Source organism: Poecile atricapillus, chromosome 8 (assembly GCF_030490865.1).
Source record: "Poecile atricapillus isolate bPoeAtr1 chromosome 8, bPoeAtr1.hap1, whole genome shotgun sequence".
Taxonomy (NCBI): Eukaryota; Metazoa; Chordata; class Aves; order Passeriformes; family Paridae; genus Poecile; species Poecile atricapillus.
In genome coordinates this window covers 15,393,607-15,411,258 of record NC_081256.1, presented here as the reverse complement: position 1 = coordinate 15,411,258, position 17,652 = coordinate 15,393,607, and the positions used below count along the sequence as shown (strand labels likewise).

The following is a 17,652-nucleotide window of genomic DNA, read 5'->3' as shown; positions in this document are numbered from 1 at the left end:
TTTTTTTCAGATGTTTTGTTTTCAATCTGAGTAGAAATCATAGTCCTATGACAAACTGCATGCTGCTGTACTCTATGCATAGATATGACTAGATCTGGCCTTAAAACTGTGCTGAAGAATGTCTCTGCAAAGTTAATAATTTTTTTTTAATCCTTTATTTTCATAGATCCAGCAAATTATTGAAGGCAAACTCTTCCCAATGAAAGCTTTGGGTTATTTTGCAGTTGTTACTGGAAAAGGTAAAGAGAGCTCTAGCTCTGCTTATTTTGTCCTTGGTAGCCCAGAAAGTTGTCTAAATGGAACTGTTGCAGCACTCTTTTCTTTTTGCAGGAAACAGCAGTGAAAGCATTGAATCTATTAAAGAATATGAAGAGGAATTTTTTCAAAATTCAAAGTTGTTAAAGTATGTTGTTATTTTAGTCTTTCTATTAAAATGAGCCTGTATTGGTAAATGCTAGCTTCAGTATTTCTTGCTGAATTTAAAAGGATTGCACTGTGGAAACAGTAATTGAGATTTAGTATGTTTAAATTAAATACCATGTTGAGGTGACCAATTTATCTTGGTTTCCTACTGCTTGCTGTAAGTCAATGGAGACAGACAAGCATCTTCAGGCCAGCAGTTGATTCCACTGCAGTTCTGGGCCGCTCTTCCAAGTTTTGTGTGTCTCTCCATTGGCTCTACGAGAACTAAGTTTCAGCTTATGTCTAAGCACTTAGAGCTGAAAGAAGTGAATCCAGCTGCAAAGTGAGTTTTAGTGCCTCTAAACATCAGTTGTCTTGGTGTGACCATGTTGTATTCAAAGGGTTAGTTTGTATGTTCTGAGGGAAGCTCACTGAGTGTTTTGATTTCACAGGCTGGTATTTCTCAGGAAAGTACAATACATAATCTTTGAGGCTAATACTGCACTCTGCAACCTCTAGAATAAAAACTTATTTAGGGTGGAGTTTTTTGTTCCTGTGTTTTGTTTTGGGGCTTTCCCCCATTGCTTTGGTAATGATCTACACTGAGTATTTTAGATTAAGAGACTGGAATTTGGTTTAAGTACACAGTTACATGTTATTTTCTGCTCTGAGAAGCAGGGCTTTATTCTAGAGAGGAGAAAATGACAGCCCAAAAGCATGGGTATGCAGAGAACTTCCTTTAGCTGTCTTTCTTTACAGGACAAGTATGCTGAAAGCACATCAGGTTACAACCAAGAACTTAAGTCTTGCTGTGTCAGACTGCTTTTGGAAAATGGTGAGAGAGTCTGTGGAGCAGCAAGCAGATGCTTTTAAAGGTAAACAGGTTTTCAAAAAGCAAGGGAAATAGCAACTTAGTTGTTTCTTCTATGTGCATATAATACTGTTCTGCCAGCATGCTTGGGCAATTGTTTCATACATTTTATATGATCAGTATTTCCCATTAATTGATAATTGCCCCAGGTAATTTCTAGAAAAAAACTAAAGAAGTAATTTATTTTGCAAAGTAACACTTGCTCTAAAATACAAACAAGTAAATAAGTATGAAGAACAGAAATCAAGTTGGGGTGTTTTTGTGGGCAAAACACAGTTCTTCCCGTGGATTAAGATGTTTAAAATGGCTTCCTGTATAAAGGTGCCGTCTGGTCAGCCAGGGCTGAATGACTCCACTGCGCTTTTTTAATGCATGAGTTCTGCAATTTGTAGACAGAGTATCTTGGCATAGACAGAAAAAAATTCTGCTCATATGCAGACACATTTAAAATTCTTGGATAATTTTTCATAATCAAGATTTGTGGCAATTTTAAGACCTGCTAAACTTTTAAGGTAGTCATGAAGTGCATATAGACAATTTAAAAAACAAGGCCCTATTTCTGATTTTTGCAGCCACACGTTTCAATCTTGAGACAGAATGGAAGAACAACTACCCGCGGTTGCGAGAGCTTGACAGGGTAAATTACACTACTGTTTTCGTTGGTGTGCTAAAAAGGGTTGAAGATTATGAATTAAAATGTATGCCTTTTAATTTCATTTGTAAAGGTTTCTTAAAGTTAACATAAAGTACTGAGATTTCAAAATGTTAGGACAGTGTAAATTATTGTACAGGAAGGAAATACTGTTCTTCAAAATTGTGATACTTCAGCACTTAAGTCCTTCGCTCTTCTAGTATACAGTTACCTGACCCCAGGGATAGATCAGTGTTTCTTTGTGATCATGATAGAACTGGCAATGAGAAGTTATATTCCCTGGTCTTTCAGATAGACAGAGTAACAAAACCATTGGGATCTCATTTTCTAATTCTTTTACAGAGATCCTGAATATGGAAATGCCATGCCTTGATAAAGGCATGCAAGAGATGTGGGGGGAAGATATATGGTAAACCAGAGTAGCTGATGATATGCACACACATTGTTCAGAACATGACCAGGAGGTATCATTTGAGGCTTAAAGGCCTTAAGAAAAAGGTTTTGGGTTTTTTTTACCTTTTATATGGAATCATGATGAAACTATGCTTAATCTTACTATTTCCTTTTGCACAGAACGAACTGTTTGAGAAAGCAAAGAATGAGATTCTTGATGAAGTCATAAGTTTGACACAGGTCACACCAAAGCACTGGTATGGTAATTTTTTTTCCTTTTTTTAAAAAATAATTTACTAGGAGAAGTTTGCCTTTAAAACCGAATTCTAGTAAACAACATTCTCAAATATAAGAAACTGTTTTTCTTGGACAATGTATTGTATTCCTGTGATCTGTAGTCTTGTTTTCTGTGTTCTTAAGAAATTGAATGCACACCTATTAGTCACTTGCGTACTGCAAACCATCACGTGTTACAACTTTCATTTTAGGGAGGAGATGCTTGAGAAAACTTTGTGGGAAAGGGTATCTACTCATGTGATTGAGAACATATACCTGCCAGCAGCACAGACTGCAAACTCAGGGACATTTAACACCACTGTGGACATCAAACTGAAGCAGTGGACGGACAAGCAACTGCCTAATAAAGCAGTAGAGGTGAGAGTTTAGTTATTTAAATAAAAAAAACCAAAACAAATTAAAGCTTAATTAAAATTTAGAATGAAAGCATAACTCCAGAGAAGTAAGGTGATGGGTGAATGTCTGACTGCGGTTCTTTTTACTAGCTTACATGTCAGAAAAAGCTGGCAAGATCTGGATGTCCCAGAACCATACAGAGCAGAGACGTATTTTGCTCTTCTGATGAATTTTTGCCTATTAAAGAAAAAAACTTGAACCTATTTTTTCAAGGTTAACAAGCCCAACCCCTCAAGTAGGCGTATTCACATTTATTAAATTTAGGCAAGTTTAACAGAATTCTGCTTGCTACAATGTGAAGTGAAGCAAAATTTAGTGTTGTTTTTATTAGTAATGGATAAGACAGCAAAGGAAAAGTCGGTGATTTATGCTTGCATGTTTTTTTTGGAAAATCTCCAGATTTTCATATGTGGGAGAATTGTAATAAATGTGCCTTTATCAGCTGATGTATGGTGTAATGGTCCATTTCAGGAGGAATTGTTTGCTAACTTTCCAGGTGGCATGGGAGACTTTGCAAGAAGAATTTTCCCGTTTCATGACAGAAAAAAAGGGAAAAGAGCACGATGATATCTTTGATAAACTGAAGCAAGCTGTCAAAGAAGAAACTATTAAGCGACACAGATGGAATGAAAGAGCAGAGGATAGCCTGGTATAATGTAGTGGGTTTTTTTACCTTTAAATGTTTTTATTTGAGTTGAATAATCAATATTTTTTTCATTCTTCTACTGTAATCATAAAATGATTGTTGTTGTCCATCTCACCTTTTCTATATAATGTTTTAATTCAGTGTTTCTCAATTAATTTCATTATTATCTTTTATTAGTTACTGCCCTAAATAGTATCTAATCAAACTGTTTTGGTTTGTTCATGAATGTTCTCCATAACCCACTGTCTGCACAAGGGCAGCCTGGCAAGAATTGCTTGGCATCAGCTTATTTGTTCTATTCAGTGTAGCTATATAAAATAACATCATTTCATTTCCATCTTTATAGATTCTGTAATCCAGAGGGATTTCCTATCTTTTGCTTTATTTTTTTCATTATTTATGCAGTCTGTAGAAGAGTAAGAGGCACACAAATACTTTTTGCAATGCTTTGAAAAAAAGTGCCTCTTGAATATCTTGTGTGTGCCCGATATAATCTGTTTTAGCAGACATTAAAAAATGAAAAGAATACTAGAAATGGGTTATTAATTAAATCCTGAGTAAATGATGTACTGCATGCTAAAGTGACATTCTGTATTGCAGCGGGTGATCCAGCACAATGCTCTAGAAGATCGGTCGATATCTGATAAACAGCAGTGGGATGCAGCCATTCATTTCATGGAAGAGACGCTCCAAAGTCGGCTCAAAGACAGTGAGTGATGTTATGTATTCTACTTTTCTTCCCTTTTTAATCCGAGCCAGTCTTAATCTAGTTCACTTCCCTCAAGTGCAGCTTTTGTATCAGCCCAGCTGACACAGTGGTGACTGCTTGCAATGGTACTGATACTGATAGAAATACTGAATAAAATACAGCCTCAAAAGCTCTCATGCTCTTGCTCTTAAAGTGTGGCAACTGAATAAGAAGCAGTAGAGATCTATAGAGTCAAAAAATGGTCTAAATGCACATGTAGGAGAGCAGGATAAATTCAGGGGAAATAGTTGGTCTGTTTATGGTTTCTAGCATAATCAGTTTTGATGCAAGTTGCAGCCAAGGTAAGATTTGAGGGTTTTTTAATGCATGATTTGGAACCATGGTCCAAGGAGGGTGGTCACAGTAGAGGAATGTTGAGTTTTTTATGTACTTCTTAAAGTATCGACTGGTTGGAAGTAATTTTTAAATTTTAGTAAAATACATCAACCATTGCTTGAAGTGAAAGACACCTGACTTAGTGTGGTGTATTTTATGCTCTTCAACATAAAATGTTCATTCTTGTTCACGTACTTAGTTTTGAAAGTATAAATTTGGCTGGTAGCATATATTTTGTTTGATAGTTTATATCATATCTCCTTTTTCAGCTGAATCTGTTATTGAAGATATGGTGGGTCCAAACTGGAAAAAAAGATGGTTGTACTGGGTAGGCCGCACCAAAGAACAGGTAAAAGGAAAAAATTACAAAGAATTTATAGTTTGCTATCTTTAGAAAACCTTGATTACTACTCAATAAATTTTAAAAACTACCAATTCTCTTCACACTATTTAGATAACTACAAAAACCCTCACTTGTCATTGTTTTAAATAGCATAGAGAATTTAGTATACTTTTTCCATGCTCCATCTACAGAGTGACTTGTTAACTATTTTCCATTTTTCAGCTGAATTACATCTTTGCTATTATGCCATTGACCTATGTATTGAACTTCTTGCAGTAAAAGGAAATCACTGAAAGTGGGTGGAAACTGGACTATTTTCTTCTATACTTTTCATGCCTGCCTTCTAAACAGAAGTCACATGCAGTTTCCTGTCATGCTGTATTTGGATTTAATTAGTATGTGATAGCATTATCACTCGCATTGTAATCACAGTTGTATCTTCTGATTTGCCATATTCATCATAACATCTCATTTGCTCATAGCTTTTGGAAATTTTTTTTTAATTTAAATTGCTCCTTTTGTTCGATAGCCAGTGATGATGGGCTTTTTATATTACTTTTTCTAGTTGTTTCTCAAACTGATTCATGCTTTGAGGAAGTAAGCAGAATTTAAAATTATAGGGCAGGAAGTAATGGTTTCAGAGTTGGTTATATGCAGCCAGCTATTGAAGCAAGGTAGTGACTTCAGCCTATATTAATTCACTTTTATGAACAGCAGCTTAAAGGTATGAATCCATGAAGAATTCCTACTAGCTAATAGGCAAAAATTAGAATTCTCATCAGTGTCATAAGTGGTATATTAATATGAATCTGCTAGCAGATACTCATTTTGGGGACAGGAGGCTAACACTTAAATTTTTTTTCCACCCTTCTATTCTTGTTCTGCATTTCTGTGTATAATGAAAAGGAAAAAAAAATGACAGTGAATTATCCATTAAAAACACTATATTTGATGTGTCTGCATAAATTCCTTTTGAAGTAACTTAAAGTAATAGTTAATAGTGTCACAAGTTTTTTTCTGCCCTTGCTTATTAAGCAAATAAAGTGTTTATTGCGGAGGTGCTGATGACATCTGAGTCTCTAATAATAAATTCCAACTAATCATTCCTATCCTAGAATATTCGTAATGAAACAAAAAATGAATTGGAGAAATTAATCAAGTGCAATGAAGATCATCCTGCTTATCTGGCAAATGATGAAGTGACGACTGTCAGAAAGAATCTGGAAGCAAGAGGAGTAGCAGTGGATCCATGTCTGGTGAGATGCAGAATTGTAACAAGACACATGGAAGCCCCCTGTGAACACTTGACTGTTTTCTAGATGGCAAGGAAAAGACTCCATCTGAATACTGAGTTTGTAATGCAGATGTTTCCAAATGAATCACTAAGTGACTGCTTGCACGCAATTCACACACTTCTGTTGCCTGGCAGACAAAGGCTGTACAGCACTTTGGAATCTGTCAATTTAGATTGGAATCAGAATCTGCTGAGCAGATTTTCTTGCCTACATTGTAACAAAGCTTGTTAGAAATTATTGTTCAGATGTAATCAAGGCCTTTGTGAGCAAGTTACAGTAAAAACACACTGCATATTCTAAAGCTTTCGGTGTGGTTGTATGTGAAGCTTGCAGTACATTGGTACAATGAAGAGAGAAAAATTTTTTTTAAAATACTTAGAAAAAGGCAGGATTTTTTTACCGTCCCAAGGGATTGTACTGTACATTTGAAATGTTCTGTAAAATGACATATCTCATTGCAGTGAAAGGCCCTTAAGTGTAATTAGACCTTTTATCTAATTAAATGTGAGATTTTAAATAAATGAGAATTCAGACATTAGTAAGTAATAGATGTAGATTTCCTATAGCAGTGATTTATTTTCTGCAGTAACTTTGGCTACTTTTGTGCCATTAATACATGCACTTCTTCTAGAAAGAAGAGTTTTTGTAGTATCTGCTACTCCTTTCCTGTACAGCACTTACCATTTTTTATAAAGGTCATAGTAGTGATCCACATCCTCTGCATGAGGAGGATTGAGTGCCAACTGAGGTTTTTTCCTAGCTAAGCAACTGACTTTCTTAATAATGTTTTATGGGTTTTCCAGGGAGGCATCTTGATACACATATTTAATTTTGAAGAATTGAAACATAATAAGCCTAATCAAGGAAAGTTATAAATGTTTGTTTACGTAAGACCCATTAAATATTTCTCTAAGCTTTAATCTGGTTTAATTGGTAAATTAATGGGTACAACTCAAAAATGTGTTCTTAGTGTTAATGTAAGGAATGTTTTGTAGAATGTAATTTAAACGTGTTTTGGCTGCAGACAGTATTTTTAAGCATTCAGTTATGTGCATGGAAGAGTAGGTTTTTTTAATTGACAAGTCATCTGTAGTGTTTGCCAAGTGTAACTAACACATTAATCATATCCCAGTTGCAGACAAATTGCTAAGAAATATTTAGACATCTGTTACATGATAGCAATGGTGGAATTTGGAGTTACATTTTAAAATCAAATGCAATCATTAAGCATGATAGTTAGTCCACGTATTTATTTATTTAGTCAAATTTAAATACTCTTTTCCTAGATTAAAGACACATGGCATCAAATTTATAGAAGATACTTCTTGAAATCTGCTTTGAGCCACTGCAATCTATGTCGAAGAGGCTTCTATTATTATCAGAGGCATTTTGTGGACTCAGAGGTAAATTGAGGAACAGATGTTCTTAATCTACACTGGTGTTTTGTCTTAATATTTCTATTTCAGTTTAAAAAAAAATCTAAAAATACTTCAAAGTAGCTTGACCAGATAACTGGTGATCTCAGATACATTTTACATGAGGCTTGTAATGGATAAAATGCCATCCTGGTGGTAATTATGTAAAATGACCACTAGGTATCAGCCATGACCTAAACGTCTGTTTCTGATCAATGTGTATTGAAAATGTATGGTTAAAACCAGTAGTGTACAGCTGTTGATGTGTTGTGAATAGCCATTTCTCCTGCTTTCCCATTGATTGTTATTTACTTCACTTACACTGAAAAATTCAGAAAACGTCCCTATGGATTTATAGGAAAGCTATGGTCAGTAAATGTTTATAGTTAATGCTTAGAACCATATATGATCAATGGGAAAAAAAATTAACAGCTATGGAGTTTCCAAACAGGACTTTATAAAAAACTTTCCAATTTTGTGAACCCAAGCTTGTGCAATAAATGATGGTATGCATCAAGTGACACAAAGAATACACTATTTTCTTACCATTATATTTAAAATCAAAGAGAAATTACTGGAAAGGTAGATCTCCTCACTTTGTTTTTCTCTTAATGAGCCAGGAAGCCAGAAATCTTTGTTACTTTAGAAATACCTTTGCCTGTAAGAGATAAGAGAGAATAAGATCACAATATAGAGAGCTGCCTCTTCATGACACTTAAATTCCTAGTCATATTTCTGTCTTTTTTAAGGTGTCCTAATGTGAACTTAATGCTCACTCCTGCCATCCTTGCAGGTGTAGAAACTGTCTTCTGTTGTTAGCAAATACAGCCCTTAGCCCAGCCCTTCTTCAGAAGCATTTGTCAGGCCAGGAGGCACTGCCCAGAGCTCAGCTGTTGTCTCTCAGTGTATTTGCTATGAGCAGTGCTGTTCCAGTGAGCATTAGGTTACTCTCCCCAGCCTGCATAAAGTGTGTGCAAATCGTTTTTCCATGATTTCCCATGGTACAGCTCTTTCTGTTGAAAATAGCACACGTGAATGTGATGCAGTCCATTAAATAAGGTCAATGGGGTTCTTGTGAAGTATTTTTCATATGTTTCCTTGTTACCTACACCAGTAGTTCTATGGGATTTTTGTGCAAGGTCTGGATATATATACACAAGGTTACAGTTGCTACTAAAAGTGTCAGAAGAGATTCTTGTGTGTGTAGGATGTTCACTGGACATCAGAGGTCTGACACCCCAAGTTCTGTCGTTCCAGCTCGAATGTAATGACATTGTCCTCTTCTGGCGAATACAGCGAATGCTGGCGATTACAGCAAATACACTGAGGCAGCAGCTCACTAACACTGAAGGTAAGGCTCAGTCAGTGGAAGGGTTTGAAATTAAAAATTAACTCCTCCTAAAAAAGTCATCCAATACTAATTTTGCTTGGAGGGGAAATAACCCTTTGAAATTTAAAAATCTTTCTCAAAGAATTTCCATTCTTAAGAAAAGAAGGGGTTTTTGTGTTTGGAAGTTTGCCTTTTCTCCTATCAGATTATTAAGTATGGTAATATATTGTGTTTCCAACATACCTTCTCAAAATTTTTTCCTTAGGTCACTGGAGTTGCAAAAGTGTTGCCACTCACTTTTTTCTGGTTGCATTGTTGTTTTGGTTTTTTACAGTAAGGCGCTTGGAGAAGAATGTAAAGGAAGTGCTTGAAGATTTTGCTGAAGACAATGAGAAAAAGGTGATGCTCCTAACTGGCAAGAGAGTCCAGCTTGCAGAGGATCTCAGTAAGTACCCACTCTATGTGTTTTGGAAGAGCTTGAAATTAAGCAAATTCTGACCACTGTCGTTGAGAATATTCAGTGTGATGTGGGTTGTTCATGTGCTGGCATTTATCATACAGATCTTTTTTAAATATGGGCAGATCTTACTGATTCTAAGGTGGGCATGGATAGTATAGTGTGATAATACAATTTACACTAGATGTAACTTCACTTATAGAAATATATTGAAAAAATGTAGTTAAAACAGAGTAATATTTAAAGGGAGATTCCCCTTCTAGAGGGATTACAGTAGTTTAATGCTTTGGGTAACTCAAAAGTGCTCAAAAACCATTAGGGTTTTATGATTAATATAATAAGCTTTTAAACAGGAAAGTTTTTAAGGTGACAGGTCCAGGTTGAGATTGTCTCCTGTTGTCTGCTTGCACATCCAGTAGGGTTTAGACTGACTTTTAGCTGATGGACCTTGTCTTGCACACATACCATTGTTTTTTTGGCAGTGTTCTGCCATTCTGTGAGACTGCCACTTAAACACCAGCTGTGCACCAGGTCTGTGAAGGGGAAAAAACAGTGCTGTGCAAAAGGGAAAAGAAAAAAAAAAAGCTAGTGATAAATGAAGTTCCTGTAGTTACATAAATATCTGCATGTTCATATCACAGGTGACCATCCTCCTTAGACTTCTGTTTTGTGTTTGATGTACAAACTAATTTTTGTCTTAAAATATGACTTGGGATATTTAATTTAGAATAAATGAATATTGTGATCAGTGTTTCTTCTTTTAATTAGCAAAGTAATTAGTAAATTTCTTATATCCAATTCTTATATTCGTGGGACAGAGCCTGCAATAGCTGTTAGTTACCTAAGTATGAATCATATTTTTCACTTTTTACATCCAAAATGTAATATAAAGTAAATGTTTTGCTTACAGTAAACTCAAAATCTAAGGATTCATTTTTAATAGTGCTGGTTTTGCTACACTGAAAATACTATCTTATTGGGAATATTGTTATTGAAATCCCAGTGAACTGTATTTGTTGTCCTTTAGAAAATGTAATATTTTGCAATTGTGAGTAGGAGTTTTGGTGATCTAGGGCAAGTTGCCTAGGTTTTCTTGACTGATCTCTGAAACAGGTGCTATGACTGTATAATTTTCATGATAGGTACATATTTTTCTCCAAATATCCTGTGTTGCTTTTGAAATCCTATATCAACCTTTATGTAAACATTCTTGTAGAGTAGGTAGAACGTGTTTTACAGCGTAAGAGGTTCTCCTCCTCTCTGTGTATGTTGAGGTAAAATAAATGGTAGCTGCATAGTAGGATGCAGACCTTTATTTGGAAGTTCTCTTTCTCAAGCACTGCTGCTTGCGTTATTGCTTTGATGCTGGATGCTGATTTTTTTTGGTTTTTTCCTGCATAAAAACTGGTATGGAGTGACCCTGGGTGATTTTGATTTATCCTCAAGTATTCCATGTTTTAAATCAATATTTAAAAACTCTAACATGCCCATGATGTTTAAATTAACATGTCTTTATTTTGCACTGAAATTGACTTAGAATTTTTGCATTGTCAACTTTGCTTTTCCCCAGTCTTAGTAATAGGCTCCCATTTCAAAGCAGTGGCAGCTGAGGTCATTATTTTGTAAACTAAGACTAGACCTGTAGGAGTAGCCTGTGCATGTTCATAACCTGAGGTGTCAGTGCGCTGGTATGAATGCTTCAAGTGTGTAGTTTGCATTTCATAAATTACTATGTAGCAAAAACATGTCACTGCACTGTATTTCTTTAAATTCAGGAGGTCACAGATCCCACACATATTATTCCAAAGAAATAATTGTTATTCAGTACAAAACAGTGTATGATGACATGTTCTGCTTTATTGTACCTGTGGGAAGATTTTAAAACTACCACTGCTCAGCTCTGTACTCAGATCTGCATGCTTTTATTACTGAGTGATTTTTATGGGAATATGACAGAAAAAGGGAGTTTCTTTGCCTTTTCTTTGGTGAATAGAATGCTTTTCTATGGTGCAGATTTTTTTTTATACCCCTGAGACAGATTTTGATAGCATAGAGCATTGAACTCTCAGATGGCTATAATTTCCTTCTTGTAGCACTTAGTAAAGTTCAGGACTCTCCTAAAGGAAAAAATCCTGACTGCTGTGACACATATTCATAAAGTATTGGTATTTTAATTAGGATCTCCTGAATCACAAAGTCCAGTCTCTCTATTCCATGCAGCTGTGTTTATATAACCCAGCTGATTCGAATATCTTGAGCTCTATCTTCACATCAGTTACTTATTGGGGCTCCCTATTGACACTGAAAACATGTTCCAGGATGTCATTCTTCTGGTGGTTACAAATAGACTTCTAATTTCCAGTCTAAATTTGTAAATATGGGGCTGGGATTCACTTCCTGATTAGAAACTCTACTTGCAAATGTAAATTATTTATATACCTGAGGTTGGGTTGCCTCCTCTTGATGCTGATTATATGGGAACACTGTCTCACTGCTGTTATATCAGTCTTTTAATGCTGAAGCACTGAAAATGTTTTATTGTTTATTCAGGATATTGGTTAATGGCTATTACTAACATGGGTTACCGAGTCTCATGATGAGAGCTCACAGAGGACTGAAAACTTACTTGAGCAGGTTTTGGTGTCTGTGTTCTACAGCCTTGAATGGTACTTTAATCCTATATAAGAATATTCCTTATATGACATTTATGCTTGAATCTTGCTCCTTCTCACTGTTCATACCTCAAGTTGTATTCTAGGTATTTTAAAGAGTGTAAACAGATCTCTGAAATAAATTATTAATTTTTTAGTGTACTTTTTCTACTTTTCTACTTTTTCTACTTTTTTTTTTTTTTTTAGGTTGCTTTTTCTTCAGGAATATGCTTTAAATGTAATGTAAATGTACTCCTTAACATAAGTATTGTCATGATACTTGTACCAGTGAATGGTTACTTAGTTTATGGAAATAAAGAAGTTCTGGGGTTAGTGTTTTCAGAAGAAAGGTTTACAAAATGCAAAAAGGGACAGAGGAGAATATGTATAGCTGAATTGGGAAAATTGACTTCAAAACTGTCCTAAAATGCAATCACTCTATAAGAATGCTTGTGCTGAAAGGTACACCTGTGGTTGATGTATCCCAGTGTCCTGACCCTGGCAGTGAGCAGGCGTGGGAACAGCATAAGCATACAGTACTACTTGCGTGTTATGCTCTCACAGCAGCCCACAATCTGTGGTTCCAAGATTTCCTAATCCTGAGGTAATATCTTTGTGATTAATAGGCATTCATGGATTTTTTTTTTCCCTCCTGTGAATTTCTCTAATTGCTTTTTGAACTCATGTAAACTTTGGCATCTGCAACATCCTGTGGCAATTAGTTCCAGGGTTCAACCACACATTGTGAGAAAAAGTACTTCCTTTTGTTTGTTTCTGAGCCACCTGCCAGTTTCATTTGGTTCTCCTTAGTTCTTGCACTGTGAAAAACATTCAGTAATCTTTTTCTATTCATTTTTTACCATTCATGACTTCACAGACATGTATGCTACCTGCACTTGATGTTCTTTTTTCTGACTTGAAAAGTTCTCATGGTGTAGTTGCTCTTTGCATGGACATTGTTTCCTGGTTTCTGTCAGCCTTGCCAATCTTTTCCTCTTTCTTAGTTCCACTAAAGCCTTTTTGAGGTGAAAGAGCAGACCTTGCACAAAATACTTGAAATGTATCTACATTATGGATTTATACACTTGTGTTATGATGCTGTCTACGTTTTATTCTGGTCTTTTTATAGTAATTCCTTGTAGTCTGTTTCCTCTTTTGGCTGGTACTGAACAGTGAGCTGATGCTGCAGTGGTCTGTCTGCTACAACTCCCAAGTTCTTGTGTGAAAAGTAACAGCCATGATATTTTCATTTTCTTGTCATGTTTTAAAACTGTAGGTGCAGTTGAGATATGTTTCTTGGATTTTTATTATGAAGATTCAGAAACAAGTAATTTGCTGTCTCTTACATGTCTAACTGGATACAGTAGGCTTATTCAGCATTTGATAGGAACCTCTTTTAATGAAGTTGTTCACAAGCTACCTCACAACTCTGGGGCATTATTTTTATTGGAAGTTCTTCTCCAAAGTTGTCTGGCATTTCAGGAACACAGCCCTGACTTGGACAGTTTCACCAGAAATCAGAGGAATTACATTTCCTTTACATTTGGCACCTGCATCTTGATTTTGCTCATTGCTGAAGGACAAAGTACTTTGATTTGAAATTTGTATTCCCCACAACTAAGTATTTGCTTAGCTATATCAGTATCTTAAATATGCTGTATTCTATAGGAAGTGAAATGGGATAGAAGGAGCTAAAAGTATAATGGTGAACATTAATATTTTAAAAGGAGAATTTCACAGAAAAGCCTCTTGGCAAGACTGCCTTGTTTGTATTGCAGGCTTTAAGGCACTGCTTCGGGCTGGAGGGAAAATCTAATGGTGACAACTCAGTCCCTTCAAATTCCTGCAGCTGTAACCCACAAGTGTGTGCAGCTCTACACAAATCTGTTCACTTGCTCTTGTTTTTTAGATATTAATTACCCTTTATTTCTTCAGTACCTTTGAAAATGGATGAGTCAATACATATATTTTAATTTTATCAGTGATCTTTTGCAGTATTTGCAAGTTCTTATTGTTTTTTCCTGTATTTGTGTTAAACTTTTCAAAGTGAATGATATTGAACACTGCCTCGGAAGTTACTGAAAGTTTTAAATGTTACGTGTATTTTAAAATGCCAGCTTGGTTGGTTATTTATAAAAAACAATTATTTGAAGTCACATCATCCCTAGGACTGTATCTGAATTATGTTCTTCAGTATTGGGCAATGCTTTTTTTTTAAAAAAGAAAATAATACATAGATTAAAGACTTCAATTTCAACATGAATAATGTATTTTCTGCTGTTTTTATTTTTAACACAAATGCCAGATTAGTAATTTCAGCAGAAATACCTGATAGCATGTGGATGAATGTTACCTTTCCGTAGACTGTAACACGGTAATTGTTGAAAATGTTGAGTTCCTGCTGGGGCCAGAGCAGCCTCCGAGCTCCGCCGGTGCTGAGCGCGCGGTGGCGCTGAGCGGCCGCCGAGGGGGCACCGCTCCTGCCGGGGCTCCCCTCCCAGCTCCGGGAGGAAGAAGATGCACTTGCCTGTCATTGTCCCTCTGTTTTCCACTTCCCCTCAGGGTTTTCTGGTTTGTTTGTATGATGTGTAATTTATGAAGTTTGGAAAGGATGGTCTTTTTTTTTTTCTCAGCTGCACATTTCTGGTTAGCAACTGCATGGAAAGTACTAGTTTAGTAAGCTTTATTAAGAAAAAACTATTAGGAACTAAATCCTTTAATCATTTCAGAAGGAAGTGGATCTTCCAGTGTCTTATCTTAAAGCTAAGTGCCATCTCTCCCTATTGCAGTAGCATCTAAATCATGCTAGATGGTGCACTTAGGTGTTGAATGCTTCAGGTGAATCCAACCTTCAGGCAAGGCAGCAGGAGTTTTGCCATTCAGTTCAGTAGAGTTGAAATCTCACAGACCCAAAAGAAATATATATGTCCTATCTTCATTTATTTCTTCTCCTTTTAGTCCTTTTGGACAGCAAAATTATGAATGTTGCAAAGCTGTAGGATAAACAAAACATAGCATCTTTCCTAGGCCAGCATACTATTCATCCAATATCCTGTGTCCTCACAAGTTGGAAAAGAGAACCCAGTTCTTCACCAAATTATAAGTGAAACCATGTGCACGGGAGAGTCATTGGCAGGAGGTGGGAATGCCTGTGGAAACTTGATCCTGAAATTGCTAGGTATGAATGTGAATGGATCAGCCTCCAAGTTCATTTGTCAGTAATGCTGACACCTGTACAGGTGTCGTGGGCTAGCTGAGACTTCATTTTGCACAAAAGCTTTTTGAAACATTTGAGGAGTAAGCCCTCACATGAAGAAAATACAGCTTAGGTCCATTTGTTTCAATTCTGTCATACGTTTGTAAGCTATGAAATGTAATAGTTTTCAGAACTTAATTAGTTTCTTGTAAAGACTTAAACATATAAAAACTAAACAAACCAGAATTACAGTAAAATACTTTCAAGTTTTATATCTAAAGTCATTGCTTTGAAGTCACAGCATTAAATTTTTTATTTACTTTTTCTCTTGTTGAATGTAAGCCATTTGCCAGCTTGGAGCATAAATGGTTTAATATCATATAGGCATATAATAAACTTGCCATTTTAATGGAGTTAGAAGGCTAAGGTTGGCACTTCCATAGGCAAGTTGCTGACTCAGGACCTGAAGTTCCTGTGATTTGCTGAGTGGGTTCTGTTGTGTCTGTTCTGTTGTAACAGAATGGTTTGAATCCAAGTGAATCCCCTTTTTTTGTTATGCATTTATGCAAAGTATGGGATAAAATCTGTGAAGAGTACTTTGCATATAATTACTTGCTCCATGGTTACATTTTTTCTTTCATTGCTGTTAGCTGCAGAACAAAAATGTTGTGTGAAAGTAATCCTGTACTGTGGTCATTACTGTAGCCTAATTAAATTTCAGTTCCTTCAGATGACTGCCAATCGTCCTTTGATTTGACCTCTATCTTTCATGACATTGTTGATTAAATGTGCTTCTTAAAATCAGGCTTTGACTTGGCTTTCTAAAGCGTTTGCTTCCATTTGCTCTTCTATTATGAGCTTTAACTTCTTTTTAAAAGGTCACAGTGTTTCATAGGGGCAAAGCTCAGCTGTAGGGGGAAAGATCTCTCAAATAAGCAGATCATAAGTCATTTTCCCCTAGAAACTAGAGGCAGACAAAACAGCTCAAAAGGCAGTGGTTAGTAGTCCTTAAAACAGAGCCAGTGTTTACAAGATACAGAAAAAAGGTATAGTTTTCAAGGTACTAAGGTAGTGCCCAAATGTCATCCCTGCTGCCCAAAGACAGATATAGGAAAGAGGAAAGCATCTTATGAAATGCAAACGGAGGAGTAATTTTATTAGAAACTGAAGAATTAGGGTTATTTTGTGCTCTTATTTCTTCCACAGTGCCTAATTGGAGTTTTAGAAGCTGCTTAAATAAAAATATGGTTGCTTCGTAGTTGTAAGACAATTCCAGAGGTGTCAGCAGTCTTGCTTTTATCTCATTCTCCTTTAACCTGATCATAGCAGTGAGGAGCACTCACTCATCTCATCCTGGTCTGTCAAAATATGACACCAGGAAGATGGTGTGGCCATCTGCCCAGACAGACACAGAGCAGCCATTTCCCTCTGGGAATCACAAAACAGATCTCCAACTTCTGCTAAGCATGTGCAGGGTGGCTGCTATCTTCACAGTCCCCTGCCAGCAGCTTCCCTGAGGATGTTACTATAGCCTGTATCTTATCAGAGGCTGCTTGTCATTTAGAGCACATTCATTTCTGTCCAAATCTCAATCAGTCACAAAGTGTGGGCTGTCTGTTTCTTAATGAGTTCAAGCTTGTGCTGGTGTCCCCAGTGTGCTGGTGGCAGCATGACTCCTGTGCTCCCTTTGAGCTCTGTACAGGTCCTGGTGCTCCATGGTGCAGGAACTTGTGCTTGCAATCAGTCTGAACGGTTGTGTCTTCAATTTCCTCTAATTTTGAACCAAAGCAGTATCTCACAATAGACTTGCAAACTTCCTGTTAGAATGCGAATTAATTCTTTTTGCATGACTATCATGTTTTTAGTTCCATGCAGATAATCTAAGAAATCAACCCAAGCAAGTGTGCTTTGATGTGAAAGACACTGGATAAATGTTCTTTTTTTTTTTTTTTTTTCTCTTGAGTTTTGGGGCCGCAGCATGAAACTAATGAATTAAAACCAGAAGAATGTGTAGGATGGTCTGTGTGTCAAAGTGCAGATAAGGTAGTTCCTGCTTTGTGTCATGGCAGAAAGTGCCTTAGAAAGCTGCGTCTTCTCACAGAGGGAAGTAATCCTCAAGGGAGAACATACATCACTTGTAGACATCCTGTGATGGAGTGATGGTTTACTTAACTTAAGAATCCCAGATGACCAAAGCCTGTCTGCTGTGATTTCTTAGTTATTG

The 17,652-nt window shown here is 36.3% G+C and overlaps 1 protein-coding gene across 4 annotated transcripts in view; it reads left to right on the top strand.

Annotated features, from left to right (window-relative positions):
- OPA1 (OPA1 mitochondrial dynamin like GTPase) overlaps window positions 1-17,652 on the top strand; it is a 49,417-nt gene that overhangs the window by 20,996 nt on the left and 10,769 nt on the right. For all 4 annotated transcript variants that reach the window (XM_058843778.1, XM_058843776.1, XM_058843777.1 and 1 more), the window contains 13 exons: window positions 167-239; window positions 331-403; window positions 1,162-1,277; window positions 1,846-1,910; window positions 2,499-2,575; window positions 2,807-2,972; window positions 3,508-3,660; window positions 4,258-4,366; window positions 5,011-5,090; window positions 6,200-6,340; window positions 7,666-7,782; window positions 9,052-9,145; window positions 9,459-9,569. In XM_058843778.1, coding sequence (XP_058699761.1) covers window positions 167-239; window positions 331-403; window positions 1,162-1,277; window positions 1,846-1,910; window positions 2,499-2,575; window positions 2,807-2,972; window positions 3,508-3,660; window positions 4,258-4,366; window positions 5,011-5,090; window positions 6,200-6,340; window positions 7,666-7,782; window positions 9,052-9,145; window positions 9,459-9,569 — 1,375 coding nt within the window. The remainder of the gene's footprint in view (window positions 1-166; window positions 240-330; window positions 404-1,161; window positions 1,278-1,845; window positions 1,911-2,498; window positions 2,576-2,806; window positions 2,973-3,507; window positions 3,661-4,257; window positions 4,367-5,010; window positions 5,091-6,199; window positions 6,341-7,665; window positions 7,783-9,051; window positions 9,146-9,458; window positions 9,570-17,652) is intronic.